The 15,847-nt window shown below is 38.0% G+C and overlaps 2 protein-coding genes across 5 annotated transcripts in view; both read right to left on the minus strand.

Moving 5' to 3' along the window:
- Window positions 1-1,284: 1,284 nt before the first annotated feature.
- On the minus strand, window positions 1,285-12,187 carry LOC107721216 (polyadenylate-binding protein 4-like). 4 transcript variants are annotated; one of them, XM_016529143.1, is made up of 14 exons: window positions 11,587-12,187; window positions 7,508-7,701; window positions 6,663-6,778; window positions 6,075-6,214; window positions 5,901-5,995; window positions 5,608-5,745; window positions 5,411-5,506; window positions 4,629-4,898; window positions 3,643-3,838; window positions 3,165-3,295; window positions 2,479-2,569; window positions 1,851-1,981; window positions 1,458-1,559; window positions 1,285-1,359 (listed from the first exon to the last, which is right to left on the minus strand). In XM_016529143.1, exons 1-13 carry the CDS (start codon window positions 11,780-11,782, stop codon window positions 1,461-1,463), a joined length of 1,893 nt encoding a protein of 630 aa, XP_016384629.1. In that variant the 5' UTR covers window positions 11,783-12,187; the 3' UTR covers window positions 1,285-1,359; window positions 1,458-1,460. The 4 variants fall into 4 exon arrangements, with proteins under 4 accessions (XP_016384629.1, XP_016384620.1, XP_016384611.1 ...); XM_016529134.1 differs by having other exon boundaries at window positions 3,165-3,298; XM_016529125.1 differs by having other exon boundaries at window positions 3,628-3,838.
- A 2,218-nt stretch (window positions 12,188-14,405) lies between these two features.
- Window positions 14,406-15,847, minus strand: part of LOC107721229 (uncharacterized) — a 3,146-nt gene continuing 1,704 nt past the window's right edge. The window contains exons 6-7 of the mRNA XM_016529157.1: window positions 14,594-15,512; window positions 14,406-14,514 (exon numbers count right to left, since the gene is read on the minus strand). Of these exons, the coding sequence (XP_016384643.1) occupies window positions 14,493-14,514; window positions 14,594-15,512 (941 nt within the window). The 3' untranslated portion in view covers window positions 14,406-14,492. The remainder of the gene's footprint in view (window positions 14,515-14,593; window positions 15,513-15,847) is intronic.

Raw genomic sequence — 15,847 nt, forward strand, 5'->3', positions numbered from 1 at the left:
TAATTCATTATCTTCTTGTCGATCCACCAGTTCACATTTACAACTGCGTGTTTTCTGCGTAAAAATAAGGGTCGTTTTTGGCCAGCCCTGGTACAAAGAGCAGAAGGGCTTATTGAAAAATGCAAATTCATTCTCTGCCAGGAATATAGCCATTTCCCCCATAACTGCAGTAAACAAACAGCGCAGAACCTGACTTTGAAACTTGCAGCGCTCATATTTAATCAATTATGATGTGTAAGCTATATCTCATTATACATGTAAATATACATTTACATGTATATTTAGTTTTTTTTTTCACCGGAGCACCACTTGAGTCTTCTCCTCCCGTCCCATTTCTACCAGTGATCCTTTCCTTCCCGCAGTACACATCCCTGTTGTAGGTTGCCAAGTTGGGGGGATAAATGGGTTGAAATTTGTATGCGTCGATCGGGTGAGAAAGATGCGTTTCATACAAGATCTGACAACTGGACAACCTTGGAATTTGTTGTCGTGATTATTCATATAATGAGGTTTAGCCCATACAAATTACGGGAGTTTTACCGGAAGCGAATGTAGCAAACATAAAATTAGCCCAGTGGGATTTTTTTTAATAGAAAGATTAAAAATACAGGAGAAATACGGGAAAATATTTAAACGGGATGATAGCGGGATAGAATGATAAAATACGGGAGAATCCCGGGAAAAACGGGAGGGTTGACAGGTATGAATATGATAGCTGTATGTGTATGTACGTTTATGAAGCTTTGATACAGACATCATCTTTCAGAGGATGCAAACTGGAATTAAATGGCTTTGGTCATAAGACTAGTCCAAGTTAAATGTGAAATTGGATGTTATTAACACTTCTGTTATTATTGGGCCCTTGAGCAGAAAATTTAACCTATAAAAGGACTGTACCTGTACTGCAAGTCACTTTGGATAAAAAGTGTCTGTAAAATGCCCTTTGTCTTTGCTATAAAAAGAAGAAGACAATATATTTCATTTTAAATAGTCATCCCTTTATTTAGAGTGCCACACCACTCGGTTATTGTCATGGGACAAGTGAGGTCCAATCAAAGCAGCAAACACACAGCTCACTGAAGAACCAAGTTTTCCAGTTCCTCATAGAAAAAGTCAGTCCTGGCCACAATACAGAGGCTCTTCCCTCACAGAACTGCCTCTTTTTAAAATTAACTTTAGGTGATAAAAATCATTACAGAGTTAAAAATGTAAGCCCTGCAACAAAATTGTATTCTTTATGTTTAAGTATAATTTTGTATTTTTCTTTTTTTTCTTCTTGTTTTATTTTTTGTGTTCTTATTGGTTGCCACCAGACGACAGCAGACGGTGGAGATCTCTCTTCAGCCTTTCAGCTTCACCCTGCAGAAAACAATTTTCATAATAATTTCAAACATTCAAGTAAATAGCCTAACAACAAGCATGGAAATTATAATACTACTGATAATAAGAAAAGTTACTCGTCATGATGTTGTGGCTACAGTCGCAGTAGTGACTCCCACTTTCTGTGTGGCATCTTTCTTGGCCTGATGAGCCTGAAGCACTGCGACAGCCTCCTCCACCTGACAACAGAGATAAATCAACAGTCCTGCAATCCCCAAACCATCTTCACCACAGAGATTCATGCCTCTAATAAGCTGATAAAACGCCATTGTCATTTATAAATGACATCTCAGGAACAGTCCCTGCTGGGCAATGCATAAATCCTAATAAATAAGCGCATAATATTAAGTCCCTGGTTCAGTCAATAAGCTTTGCATTGTTAAAAGCTTGTGACGTTTTCCCATTATTGCATATATCAGCAGAGCTAGTGTCTGTTACTGGAGGCTTTTATCATAGTTAACGGCTGTCACCTTGGAGCGCAGAGACTCATGGGACTCCAGCATGTGCAGCAGCTCAGAGTTGTCGATCTCTAGCAGCATTCCTGTGATCTTCCCGGCTAGACTGGGGTGCATTGCCTGGATGAGAGGAAACAACCGCTCACCTGAGGGAAAACAGAACAGGCACGTGTAAGACAGACAAGAAACAACTAGAAATAGCTACAGGGAAGAATAAAATAAGAAAGTAATTAAAGGGATAGTCCACCACAATTTTCTGAAAACTTCTGTCATCATTTACTCAACTTCAGGTTGTTCCAAGCCTGCAAGACTCTTTCTTTTGTGAAGCATAAAAAAGAAGATAATTTGAAGAATGTTGGTAACCAAACAGTTGCCAGTTCCGGTTGACTTCCATAGTATTTTTTTTCATACTACGGAAGTCAACAGGGACTAGCAACTTTTTGTTTACCAACATTCTTCAAATTATCTTCTTTTTGGTTCAGCAGAAGAAAGAAACTCATACAGGTTTTGAACAACTTGAGGGTGAGCAAAGAACAACATTTTTGGGTGAACTATCACATAAAACTATAATGCGCAAAAATGTCCTCGGGGTGTAAGAATATGTTTAGTAAGGCTGAATGTGCTTACAGCCTCCTCATCTCACCAAGCATCTGTTTCTGTTCCTGAGGAGGAGCGGCAGCTAACATGGAGGCAGTGAGAGGCTCCTGACCCTGCACGTGAACAGCTGGCTGAGTCTGCAGAACACAGTAAACCACAAAATGAGAATTGGATTGGGTTTTTCAGATCTATATCTTAATTCTAGCAGTGCACAATATTAACATTCTGTTCTGAAAAGTCAATAATTTTCATGTTTACTGATTAATTGCCCATGTTAAAATTCTTAATAATTTTTTATGTACAAATTCAAAATAAAATACTGAAAATTATTCGTTTTTAAAGATTAACTTTAATATCTAAATGAATGAGTATGCACAATTAAATATTGAATTGTGACTGATCTGTATCCAATTTCAGCCAACACTATTAAATAAAAAAACAAATATGCTACCTACGTATTGTGCAACTCTACTCAATTCATTTACCATGATCCCTAACATATCTTTGAACCTTTCCCATATGACTGTTCTTGAAATGGCCATGTTTTATGACAAAAAAGTATTCTATTACTGTTTACAACTAAAAATAGACACGCTATACCTTTGTAATTAAATATGTATCAGTGAATTAAATATACAATCCATAATATCAGAAACGGAACAACTGGACAGCTAGAATAATTAATTCAAAGGTGTAGTTTTTATTTACGTGCAGTATATGTCTGTATATTACCTGTTGCAGAGTAATGGGCTGCACGACCTGAGGCTGAGTGTTTCGTATGGCGGTGGCGTACTTGTAAGGGGGCATGGCACGTGGAGTCGTCACCCCCATGCCCGGGCGGGGAACCATTGGTTGGCTAGTGCCTCCAAGTTGTGGAAAGAAGTAAATAACATTAAAGCTATGGTCAGGACAGAATGATCACCAAACTCACTTGTTGTAATCAATAAATGTGTAGTTTGTGGCGTTTTCAATGGAATTCCATAATCATCAGGTCAACTAGAACCAATAGATAAACATTATTATTGCTAAAAACTAAAACCTGAATAATAATCTTTCTGACATCATTTATCAAATATACTAATCTTTGAAATCTAACTTGAAATGATAGTGGAAATTTTCAGGTGTCTGGGTCTGGAAAACAGGTCAAAGTTTGTCACAACAGGGCATTGCGTCATTAGTGGGTGGCTTTTCTCACCCACTCTCTGTGCACCTGTGGGGATCCCGCGTGGGCCATGGGTGGAAGCACTGGGGGCCAGGTGGCGTATGTTGGCACGGGGCCCTGGCTGGCGCAAGGAGCTGGGCATGCCCTGGAAGCCACCCTGACCTCTACCACCCTGCTGCCAGCGAGGGTTCGGACGCATCTGGGTGAGCTGGTTTGGTGCATAGTACGTCGTTCTGTTCTGGGCCTGTGATGCATTAGAAAGAAACAAAAGACATAATCGGATAGTTTATTAATAATTGAATGGACCCTTTTACCACTTCACAACCCTTGTGTATTTATTGATTTATTATCTTTATTGATATACTATTGATATACTATGTAAGTCCATTTCATCCACAAAAGAAACTTATGCTTTGGTGAATTATCATTATGACATAAAAGTCATATTTATGGAAAGTCGAAATTATGAGATAAAATGTAAAAATTATACCAAGTCATCATTATGACACTAGTTGAATGTATGACTAAAAGTGATAATTATGAGATAAAATTATGAGATAAAATTTACACTTTTGTCATAATTATGACTTAGTATATTATAATTACAACTTTCAATGTCATAATTTCAACTTTTTGTGCCATATGACTTTCTATCTCATAATTATGTCGTAGTCACAATTTTGACTTTATGTCATAATTATGACTTAGTATCTCATAACCTTTACTTTTTATGTCATAATTATACTTTTTATCTCACAATTTTGACTTTTTATCTTGTCATAATTGTGACTGGGTATCTCAGTTTTTCTTTTTATGTCATAATTATAATTTACCAAAGATGATTTTTTTTCCTTATGTGGTGGAAATGGCCTTCCATAATATACAGTGAGGTCTTGTAAAAAATAATGAAAATATCTAAATTACATTTTTAAATTGTATTTTTCTATTTTATAAACTATAGTATGTTTCCAGGTATAAATGGGATTTAAATGCCAGACTGTCAATGTTGTCTAAGACTTTTGGATCTCACCCACCTGTGGCACAGCTGGCATAAAGTAACCACCGGCAGGCTGGAACTGGTTGATGATAGCGTTGGCAGGCATGGCCCTCATGCCAGCGATACGCTGCATGTATTGGTTGGTCAGATGAGCTTTGCGTTCTTCTTTGCGTTGGGCCAGGGCTACATACAGTGGTTTGGAGCCCACAATACGGCCATTCATCTCTGTCACGGCCTTTGTGGCCTCCTCAGGTGAGGAGAAACACACAAAGCCAAAACCTTTGGACCTGCCATCCTCCAGCATCACCTACAGTAAGATATACATTGCATAAGATCTCACCTCCTTCTTCCATCAGGTTAAATAAAAAATATAAATCTTGCAAAAGCAGAATACTGTATCACTGGATCAAATATAGCCTATTTGTATCTTCAAATTGATTTCAACTGTACCGTCTACTAAAAACAAACAAATATGACAATATTTGTACAAATATAAATATGTAAAGAATATTTCTTGTCATAAATTACATATTTAAAATAAATCATTAGAATGTGCCACCCAGGATCAAGTTATCACAAACAGCAAAAAATACTTTAAGATGAACAAAATTCTTCCTTGAAGTGACCTACGCATGTACCCTTCTCTAATGGCCTTGTGGTCTTCATCAAAAGGAATTTGGTCACTCACTTTCATTTGAAAAGGGCCTTCAAATACCATCCCCTTCCCACTGTGCCCTTCAATGGTGCAAAAATGTTGTTTGGAATTTGCCCAAAGTGCTCAAACAGAAATAGATTGTAAACAGTCACCCTTTGACCCACCTTGGTACTGGTGATGGAGCCGAAAGGAGAGAACTCTTTGCGAAGTTTCTCATCATCAATGGTGTCATCAAGATTCTTGATATACAAGTTTACACCCTGTCAACACAAATAAACACACAAATTGATACAAATTTTTTTTTTTTTTTACTAAAAACACAACCACACATACACAAAGACACAACACAGCAGTTCATTACCTGATATCTGCTGATTCTTTCCTGTTTGAGCTGTTCAAACTTCCTCTTGAGTTCTGCTTGTCTCTCCATCTTTTTCTGTGCTCGGCCAACAAACACCATCTTACCGTTAAGCTCTGTACCATTCATCTCTTCCACAGCCTGAGACAGAAATATCATTACAATAAATCACCTGTCTTTTCATTTGTTTATCTGTCAGTCCATCTATCTATCTAGCCCATGCTTATTTTTAAACATGTTTGAGCATCAGCTCCTTAGCTGATTTGCATTATGAGCAAATCATAATACAAATTCACCTTGTTAGCATCCTCATGCTTCTCGTAGCTCACAAACCCAAATCCACGAGATTTCCCTGTGGGGTCAGTCATGACCTTCACGCTCAGTGTTTTACCTGCAGGTAGAAACAAAATCTTCAGATAAAAAGACTACAAGGCTACCACCACCACATCCATTTATACTCTCAAACTCACCATATTTATCAAAGAGCTCCTTCAGTCTCGGATCATCCATGTCCTCGCCGAAGTTCTTGATGTAAACATTGGTGAATTCCTTGGCTTTGGCACCCATCTCTGCTTCTCTCTCCTTCCTGGACTTGAAACGCCCCACAAACCTACAAAAAACATCGGAGACAGAAATGTGACTGATGCAGAAATGCAATACCGACAGCTGCAGACCAACCACAGACACAAAACAGCTGCAGCAGGGACAAAACCGACTTATAAGCACTAAAATGCTAGAAGACTAGTAGAATATATTTTACAAAAAAAGTCAGAAGGGTCCAAATTAATGCTGAACCCCACTAACTTTAATTTTACGGACGAAAAAGAGACATTTTTCAAAATAATTATTTTCCATTCCACAAAATTAAGAAAGATATATAGGTTTGGAAAAACATGAGGGTGAGTATATAAATCTGATCCTTTGAAACTGATTGGTCAACAGACTTTCTTCCAAAGTTCTTCTCTGTAACATTAGTGACTGACAACTGCACACTGTCTGTGTCAATCAACAAATCAATGGACCTCCTTCCTGTCACATGACCCTGCTTGGACACTCACACCTTGCGGTCGTTCAGCAACATGCCATTCATCTTCTCAATCGCGCGGTCGGCTGCGTCCTGAGTTTCAAAATGCACAAAGGCGTAACCCTTAGATCCGTTCTCATCACACACCACCTGTTGAGACGGCATCAAGAATCAAATTACAGAGTGTTTGTCTTATATAGCTGAACTACCACAGCTTCTCTGATGTGTAAAATATGTGTTAATAAAATCTAATGCATGATTTATTGCTTGAATATATAAACTATTAAGGAAAAAGAAACACTAAATATAGAAACAAATTCCTCCGTGACTATATATCATGAGCAAAAAATAACAAATTGTTATTTCAGACTGAACAACATTATTTTTGCAAATGTGTTTGTTGGTTGCACTATTGATACAGAAAATCACCTTTTGCCTTTAAGAAACAAATAAATGTTGTATATCCAAATAGTTATACAACATGGCAAGAGCCAGATATTCTAAAATTCCAGATCTAAAACAGTGGTTCTCAACCTTTCTAACTTAATCTTTATTAACAGAAACTGGGGAAATTTATAATAATGAACCACAATTCAGTTTGTGATTTCAGACATTTCCAGAACTGTATGTTCAAAGACAATTGAGGAGGGACTGAAGGAGAAAAAAAGAAATATCATTCATGAAATATCATTAAATATCATACTTTTCTATTAATAATGTTTTATTAAATTAATAATATTATTCATTCACCTTAGTTTTGACTAGATGTGTAGTTACTGTGTTTTGCCTTTGGAGGGCAGCCCAGTATATAAATTAAATAAATAAATAATGTATTAATTTCAGCTTCCAAAGATCTAAAAGTCACTTCCTACTTCTCACCTTGCAGGACAGGATGTTCCCAAAAGCAGAGAAGGTGTCGTATAGGGCCTTGTTGTCAATGGACTTGTCCAGATTTTTGATGAAGACGTTTCCAACCCCGGATTTCCTAAGTGACGGATCTCTTTGTGACCACATGATTCTGATCGGCTTTCCTTTGACCACATCGAAGTTCATTGTGTCCAAAGCTCTTTCCGCTGAAACCACAAAAACATGAGACATAAGGCATCTATGCTCTTCTACCTCATAAACTACTAACAATTAGCCTACTAGAGGATGAAAACTTGCCATAACCAACACAAGTCTCTGAATTATTCATTAATTATATATTTCAATCCATAGTGTGTGTGTTTAGTGAGCATGTTCAGATACTCAAACATATTAACCACAACAAACATGCTTGAAACTTGTTAGCTGAGCTTGTGCTAATGCTAGCAGTAGAAAGCCCAATGAAACCAATCTAATTATTACATCTAAACATTACATGTTAAGATCTACTGCCCAAACATTTTAAGATACGTTTTAGCACATAGACTCAAATACACGCACACACACACACACACACACACACACACACACAAACAGTTAGCATTTAAGCTAAATGTCTTTCATTACTGGTGTGAAAGGGCAGCAGAGCAAAGCAGAACTCCAGGCACATATCATTAGATTTGATCCATACCAGGTCTCGAACAACATTTTTACAGACCTCAAAATAGCACTGACCCTACCAAATTTAACTTTTGCTGACATACATATTTAATCCAAAATCTATCTCTTTATAGTCTTACTATGCAGTGCTCTCTGTATATTTTTGCTATACACAGGGATTGTGGATTAAATATATATTTATGTCTGGTAAAGTCTGAAGACTGAAACAGATGTATATCAGGTTAAAGGTTTGTCAGAAGCTTTATCAAATTACTTTCTAATCAAATTGATGGCATATGAGGGAACAGTCACCTTTTGTAATACATTATGATGGGTCTCTCTCTCTTTTAAACCTCATAGCCCTCCCCCCGGCACACACACACACACACACACACACACACTAAAAATGTCTGGTGAACAAAATGGAGCAGCCTTGTGTCTGCTGCCCTCAGCAGTTTGCAGTGTGATTGTATTGAACATGAAGCTCAGGGCTGGTGGGATCACCAAGAGAGAGAGTGCGAGAGAGAGACCACTGCAAATAACAACTTTCAGCCAACACAGGACAGTATACACTTTTTACCTTCAACCTTTTTACCATCAATATAGCGGTTTCTGGTTTCAAACAAAACTTTTATTTATATTTTAACTTATTTAGGATGCACATGCACTGACAGTATATAGCTGTCAAATTAATAGACAATATCAATAGTAATCTGTCATCACTGAATAAGCAGAAGCATGGCGTGGCTGACCTATGAATTTGCCTGTCAGCTTGTTTCGTCAACACACCTTTCAGAAACGACAGGCACAGTGCAGGCAGCCCTCACTGACTCTATATTTAGCAGTGTTGGGTCGTTTGAGCAATGTGCTGGCAGGCAGCATGTGTTCAAGGCTCTGTGTCCATTGATGGGGCTGAGACACTGGAATGTGTGTGGCTGAAGTTTACCAGTGCTGGCAACTGTTTACAAATGCAGCTGTTACATGCTGAAGACCAAACCATGTGCTTGAGCACATTTGCTGAGCATATGCATGCTGTAAACTACTATTGTACTGTCACATTGTACAAAAAACATGCATAAAACAATATAAAGCCTTGATACTCTTTCAGATTTACATCCTACAGTGCTAACCAACTGCTTTAGTCTCTTATATGTAAACACGTTGACTATCAGTCACCATTAGAGTTACTAAATGGAGGTGAGCGAGTTCAACTCTGACCTTTTAACCTTTGTGCTTTGAAAGAGGAGGGCAAAATCGAGCATGAGATGTTACGAAGCATTCAGCACAGGAGACAGATATTTCAGATTCACCTCTCTCTTTTACTGATTTTGTGATCAAATAAATGCAGCCTTGGTGAGCATAAGAGACTTCTTTCAAAAACCTTAAAAATCATACCGACTCCACACTTTTGAACAGTAGTATAAATTTGTTCATTATGAATTACACAATTTGTACTGGTTGAACAAACAAATGTTTACCCTACTGACTAAAATGAACAATGAATTCAGCAAGGAATGAAAAAAAAACGTATTTAGTATGAGGCTTATATGTTGTAAAACTGTCCAGATTACTTGAAATGTAGGAAAGATAGGACAAAACAAATCCCCAATTAACACTTATTTTGATTTCATCTGAATCATTAGATTGATAGAAATCAAGCTGAAGGTGCTTCACAATGGTATTATCCCCTCATGACACTTTAAATAGCACAAATAGGTCATGCCAGGTTGCAAAATGTGGGCTAACACACTCACACATATATATACACGCACACAAGCACCATTCCCCTGGATATACCTAGCGTTCTTCAGAGAGCTAAAACATGAACGTATCCTAATGATCAGGTCTGCTTCTGCTTCTGTAGAATGTCTCATATCAAGGTTTATAGCAGATGTAGGCCACTTTGACTATATGTGGGTCAAGCAGCACATTCAATTCTAGTCTAGTTCTTTATTCTGATTATAGGCTATAATTTAAACTGCTTGGCTCTATTGAGTCTTCAGCTTTTTAAATTAAAATTTTTACAATTTTTCCATTTTCCCCCCCAGACAGACTGTGAACAGAATGTGTGAATGTTTTTCTCTAACTCTGTTTCATGAATGGACAAGACTAGGCAAGCTCAACAGAACAAAATATGAGTCCTCCTGCAGGGTGCATGGCATAAATGTTTCATACATACATGCCATGCCGCATACTCAACCTTTGTAACACTGAGTGATGATATTATTTCAGGACAAGGGAAATGATACAGCGTGTAGTTGTATAGCAAGCTGATATAATATTTGTAATATTGTAAACAAATTGTGTTTATTTGAATGCTGTTTTTCACAACGGATTGTAAGTGCCTTAAGTTACAAATCCCTGAGTGAGCAAACCACGTTTGATTATGGGAACAAAAACATCCTTAGATGTTAAGATGCTGAAATTAACCAGTACCAATTTTATGTTAATAGTAGGCTACTGATTAATAAAAATTGAATAAATAAAGCATTTTATCCAAAGCGCCTTACATTGCATTCAAGGTATCGAACCTGGGAATCAAACCTATGACCTTGCCATTACTTGCACCGTACTCTGCTGTTTGAGCTACAATAATGTAGACATTCACAACTATTGGGATAGTTACTAGTAAGAAATAATTGATAATAACTATGTAACTTTTTAAATAATTCTAAAGAGTAAAATGCTAGTAATACTAGTAACATAAAATACTAGTAGGCTACTATTAGTACTGAGAAAAAATAACAGTAACTGAGATATAGTTGCTAGTACTGTATTTTTAAATAGCACTAAAAAGTAAAATACTAACTACACAAAACTGGAATAAATACTTCTTCTAATTACTGGTATAGTTACTAGTAACTAAAAAAGTACTAGTATCTTTTGGATCCCCATAGATTCCAAAGACAATTTTTCACTGATAACAATGGAATAAGGTGTTGTCGCTATTTAAAAAGTAATTATGAATAAAAAAAACAATTATAAAAAAAAACTTTAAAAACATAACTAAAACAAAATATAGTGTTAATTAAGAGTAATGAAAAAATAAATAGCCATTAACTGAAATATTAGTTCGCTTTGTATGTTAAAGCAGCTTGCCATATTGGCTGGACATAATGCGGTGTGACGGTCACAGTCAGTAAACCCTGACTTTCTCACAATAGTCCATATTAGGAGAATAAAGCGGTTTGTTGAAGATGTTAAATATGGTTGTAGTAGAGAGGGGTGAAGAACAGCTTGATGTGGTTAACTCAGAAATACATGTGACAGCACACAGGAGAGAGAGCGCGCCGAGGGTACGCACTACACATCACCTCCAGTGTCCCTACATTAACGCACAAAGCATGACACATTATTCCCGTTACTCTGTCAGCTATATACATCACGTTTAAAGTCAGACGCAGGACGACAGGGCGCTGTCTGTCATGTCTTACCGTCCGCAGGTTGCTGGAAGTTGACGTAGGCATAGCCCAGCGAGCGCCGCGTGATCATATCCCGACACACGCGGATGGACAGCACCGGGCCGGCCGGACTGAATTTCTCATACAGCATAGCCTCCGTGATATCAGGGTGCAGGTCGCCCACATAGAGAGAAGCCATCGGATAACTCCCCCCCGTCGCAGCGTTCATGTCTCGGGGTCGTTCAAGCCTTTGAGCTCGTGTGTTTGTCTAGTGCTGAAATGACAGTGCGTAAAGAGTGTCCTAGAACCAGAGGGAAAATGAGTCTCTTAATCCTCTATTAAACTTTTACGCTACTCTCCAAATAAACGATGTTCGGCAGCAATGACAGCTACAGCATATGGAGTCCGCTCGCGAAGAACTGGCTTCAGAAACGTCTGGGTAGATCGAGACCTTGTCTTTTAAAAAACAAAAAGTTTGCCCTTTTAAAAAACGTTGTTTGGTTTAAAGTAGTTATTTTTTGAGGTTTTCGTTATTTTGTATTTTTTTATGTATTTTTTTTCTTTTTTAAAGGTACTGAAGAACAGTGAGTTATACACTCACGGTGTGGTGGCCGGGGAAAGAGGGTGCGTGGGAATGCACGGGCACTTTATAGCTCGAGCGGAGGAAATAGCAGCCAGGGTCACACTCGGGATAACAGAAAAAAAACACCCGCTCCGAGCATGTGGTGTACAGGACAGCACATTTGGAAAGGAACATCCAACAGCGACATCTGGGCGCGGCAGTCTACAGTACAAGGTTTCTACTACAGTATCTACATGGGTCATTCCCAAAATACATTGACGAGCACGCATTGAGCTATTAAGATTTAAAGATATTAACGAAACCCCATATAAAAGGCATAATTCTCTGACTTGATACTGTAATGTAATATAAAATGGTTTGCCTTTATATTTGCACATTAGGAAAATAAAAAAAGTTTCAGATACCTGGAAAAACCCATTTGAAATGTATAGTAAAAATTTGCAGCTTGATATAGATTTTAAAAAAGAGCAGGTTTCCTTTTATTCCATGTTATTGGCATTGTCAGTTTGATAATTGAAAGCGAAAGTACTTTCAATGTTAAAGTTTAGAGGATGAAGAGACTTTTGACTTGTGAAAAAATTAGAGAGAGGGAGAGAGAGAGAAATACTGATAAAGTATAAGTATTGTCTTTCCAGTCAGTGGAGAAGATAAGATGTAATAAGTTTATAATATAAAAATTAATAACCATGAACCTAAAACAAAAACCATTATGGTTTATTCTTTAGTGAATTCGCTGCAAGCCCCCAGATATCAACTAAAAAACGGCGGGCCCCCCAACCACCAAAGCCTGTGGGCCCAGCTCGTCCTCCTCCTCCTTTGAGAGCTCATTATGCATCAAACTAAAATCGCTGTAAAGACACAAAGCAATGGCATCAAGTTAGCATTTTTAAACATTCGCTCACTAAAAAATAAATCATTTCTAATCAATGACTTAATAACCACAAACAACCTGGATTTTATGTTTCTAAATGAAACATGGCTAGAAGACAGCTGCAGTGCAACGGTCCTCAATGAAACAGCCCCTCCTAACTTTACTTTCATGAGTGTTTGCAGGACTGTTAGGAGAGGTGGAGGTGTAGCTGCTCTATTTAAAGATGTCTATCAATACAAGGAAGTGTCATTTGGTCAGTACTTGTCTTTTGAATATCTAGGGATTGTGTTGAAAGGTGCTCCACGCATTCTGTTTATCATTATTTACAGGCCTCCAAAATACTCTCCAGCCTTTGCTGAAGAGTTCACAGAAATGCTATCAATGATTTCCTCAGAGGTTGACTGTTTTGCTATTGCAGAGGATTTTAATATTCACATAGATAATGTAGAAATCAAAACTTCAAAATAAATTATAACTGTTTTAAACACTTTTGACCTGATTCAGCATGTGCATGAACCTGCTGATGATACCCAGATTTACCTAGCCTCATCACCAAATGACTACAGCTCCATTGATTCCCTCTGCCAGTGATTCTGGAGACAAACCATAGTTTCAGTAGTCGTGTCAAAGCAGTAACTAAATCAGCATACTATAATCTCAAAAACATTGCAAGAATTAGAGGTTTTGTTTCCAGTCAAGACTTGGAGACACTAGTTCATGCCTTTATTACCAGCAGGGTAGACTATTGTAATGGTCTCCTCACCGACCTCCACCTCATCACGCTGCTGCCAGGATGCTGACTAGAACCAGAAAATCTGAGCAGATCACACCAGTCCTCAGGTCCTTACACTGGCTTCCAGTTACATTTAGGATTGATTTTAAAGTACTTTTACTCATTTATAAATCACTCAATGGCCTAGGACCTAAATACATTGCAGATATGCGCACTGAATAAACCTAACAGACCACTTCAATCATTAGGATAGAGTCGGTTAGAAATACCAAGGGTTCACAAAACAAGGGGAATCTGCTTTTAGCTATTTTGCCACCCGCAGTTGGAATCCGCTTCCGGAAGGAATCAGATGTGCTAAAATATTAGTCACATTTAAATCGAGATTCAAAACTCATCTGTTTAGCTGTGCATTTACTGAATGAGCACTGTACGATGTCCAAACTGATTGTGCTGTATTTTATGTATAATCATTTTCTATTTTACGGTCTTAAATTCATTTTAAATCACTTTTAAACCATTTTCAAAGTTTTTAAATTCCTTGTTTTATTCTTGTGATTATTTTACTTTTTTTATGTAAAGCACTTTGAATTACCATCATGTACGAAACGTGCTATATAAAGTTGCCACACACACCGAATCCCCAAGTAATTGAGAGAGAGGGTGCATTTAATAAGGCAGAAAAAAAGCTTTTATTTAAATAACACAAAATACATGGTTAATCACGTCACACAAAAGTCATGATGAAAAACCGGTCACTGCACCGTCCACAGTTTTCTATAGTCAAGTGAAAAAGAAACAGTGCATATTAAAATCATGATAGACCTTCAATAGGATTCATAACCAGTCAACAAACCTCAGTTGATCCAATAGGGATGAAACCAAGCCTTTAATTTTAGAGGTATCCTCCATCCGCACATCCTTTGGGCTTTTCTCACCATTCTTCTCTAGTTGTGGTCTCTTGTCCCGTTTGCTCTCGCTGGGCCTCTTCTGTTCCTCATAATTGAGAACACTGGATCCATCTGCAGCTTGATTCAGACTCAGTTTAGAGTAGTGAACTGGCTCTGATAATTTAGCTCCTTTAGCGCCATTAAAGATCATCTCGGCCTGTCTGAAAACAATTTCTTCCTCATCCTCAGCACTCTCAGAGAGCTTATCTGGAGTAGGGCTGATCAGGGGCTGGTCATTTGGAGGAAAGTCAAATTCAGATTCAAGATTCAGTTGAGGCTGCTCTAGATAATCCGCTGAAGTCAAAGCAGGTTTTTCCTGAATTTTATGCAAGTGGTCAACATCATTAAGATGCCACATGTCCAACCAGTCCTTTACAACATCATGTGAATCCACAGCAACTGCCTGACTCCTCTCAACAGTGCTTTCATCTGGTCTCGGCTTCCTAAAGGGTTCAGCATTTTGAAAAGTTATATCAACAGGATTTTCTGGATAACCAGTCCCCATCTGCACCACTGGGTTAAACTCAAGCTCCATGATGTCTGGTAGCCACATTGATAAATCCCCTTCCAGGCCCTTGCTGATGACCATCACACCACCAAAGCCATGCTGGACAGGCCAGGAGGAGACCTTGCCAACGTTTTGCATTGAGCTCCCAGAGAAAGAGGTACCTGCCATGATCCAGCTTTTATCAGAGCCATCTCTGGCTGTAGGGGTGGACTTAGTGCTGTAGTCAGACAGAGTCAGTGGTGTGGCCTGTGGAGCAGATTCTTGATCCTGGAGTACCAGCGGGCCTGTGCTTACTACTGCGGTCAGGTCTAGAGAAACTGTAACAGATGGAGGATAAGCTCTAATAAAGATTTTACTTCATTTTTCTAGGAACAATAATACTTTACATTTCACAAATATACAGTGGCTGTGCATATGTATAACATATGAATGAGTGGTCATTATTTGGTACTTGTCTTCAGTTTTATGTATGCTTTTGTTGGTTATTCCTTTACTTTTTGTAAAAAATTTATTTTTACATTAACGCCACTTTTGCATATAATGGAAGTGTACCTGTTCACATTGCTTTACCCCTGCCTTTAACTTAAAATAAAAACTTGTTGCTGTAGTAGTTCTGATTTTTACTGGCTCCACTACAAAAGGAGCTTTTTTT

This window comes from Sinocyclocheilus rhinocerous, unplaced genomic scaffold (genome assembly GCF_001515625.1).
Source record: "Sinocyclocheilus rhinocerous isolate Xijiao unplaced genomic scaffold, SAMN03320098_v1.1 scaffold432, whole genome shotgun sequence".
In the NCBI taxonomy this organism is placed as follows: domain Eukaryota; kingdom Metazoa; phylum Chordata; class Actinopteri; order Cypriniformes; family Cyprinidae; genus Sinocyclocheilus; species Sinocyclocheilus rhinocerous.

Coding starts and splice junctions, on each gene's coding strand:
- LOC107721216 (XM_016529115.1), bottom strand. CDS start 11,782: ATGAACGCTGCGACGGGGGGGAGTTATCCGATGGCTTCTCTCTATGTG. Junction 6,779..7,507: donor GGAACATCCTGTCCTGCAAG/GTGAGAAGTAGG, acceptor CCGTCTCAACAG/GTGGTGTGTGATGAGAACGG. Junction 5,996..6,074: donor GGAGCTCTTTGATAAATATG/GTGAGTTTGAGA, acceptor TTCTACCTGCAG/GTAAAACACTGAGCGTGAAG.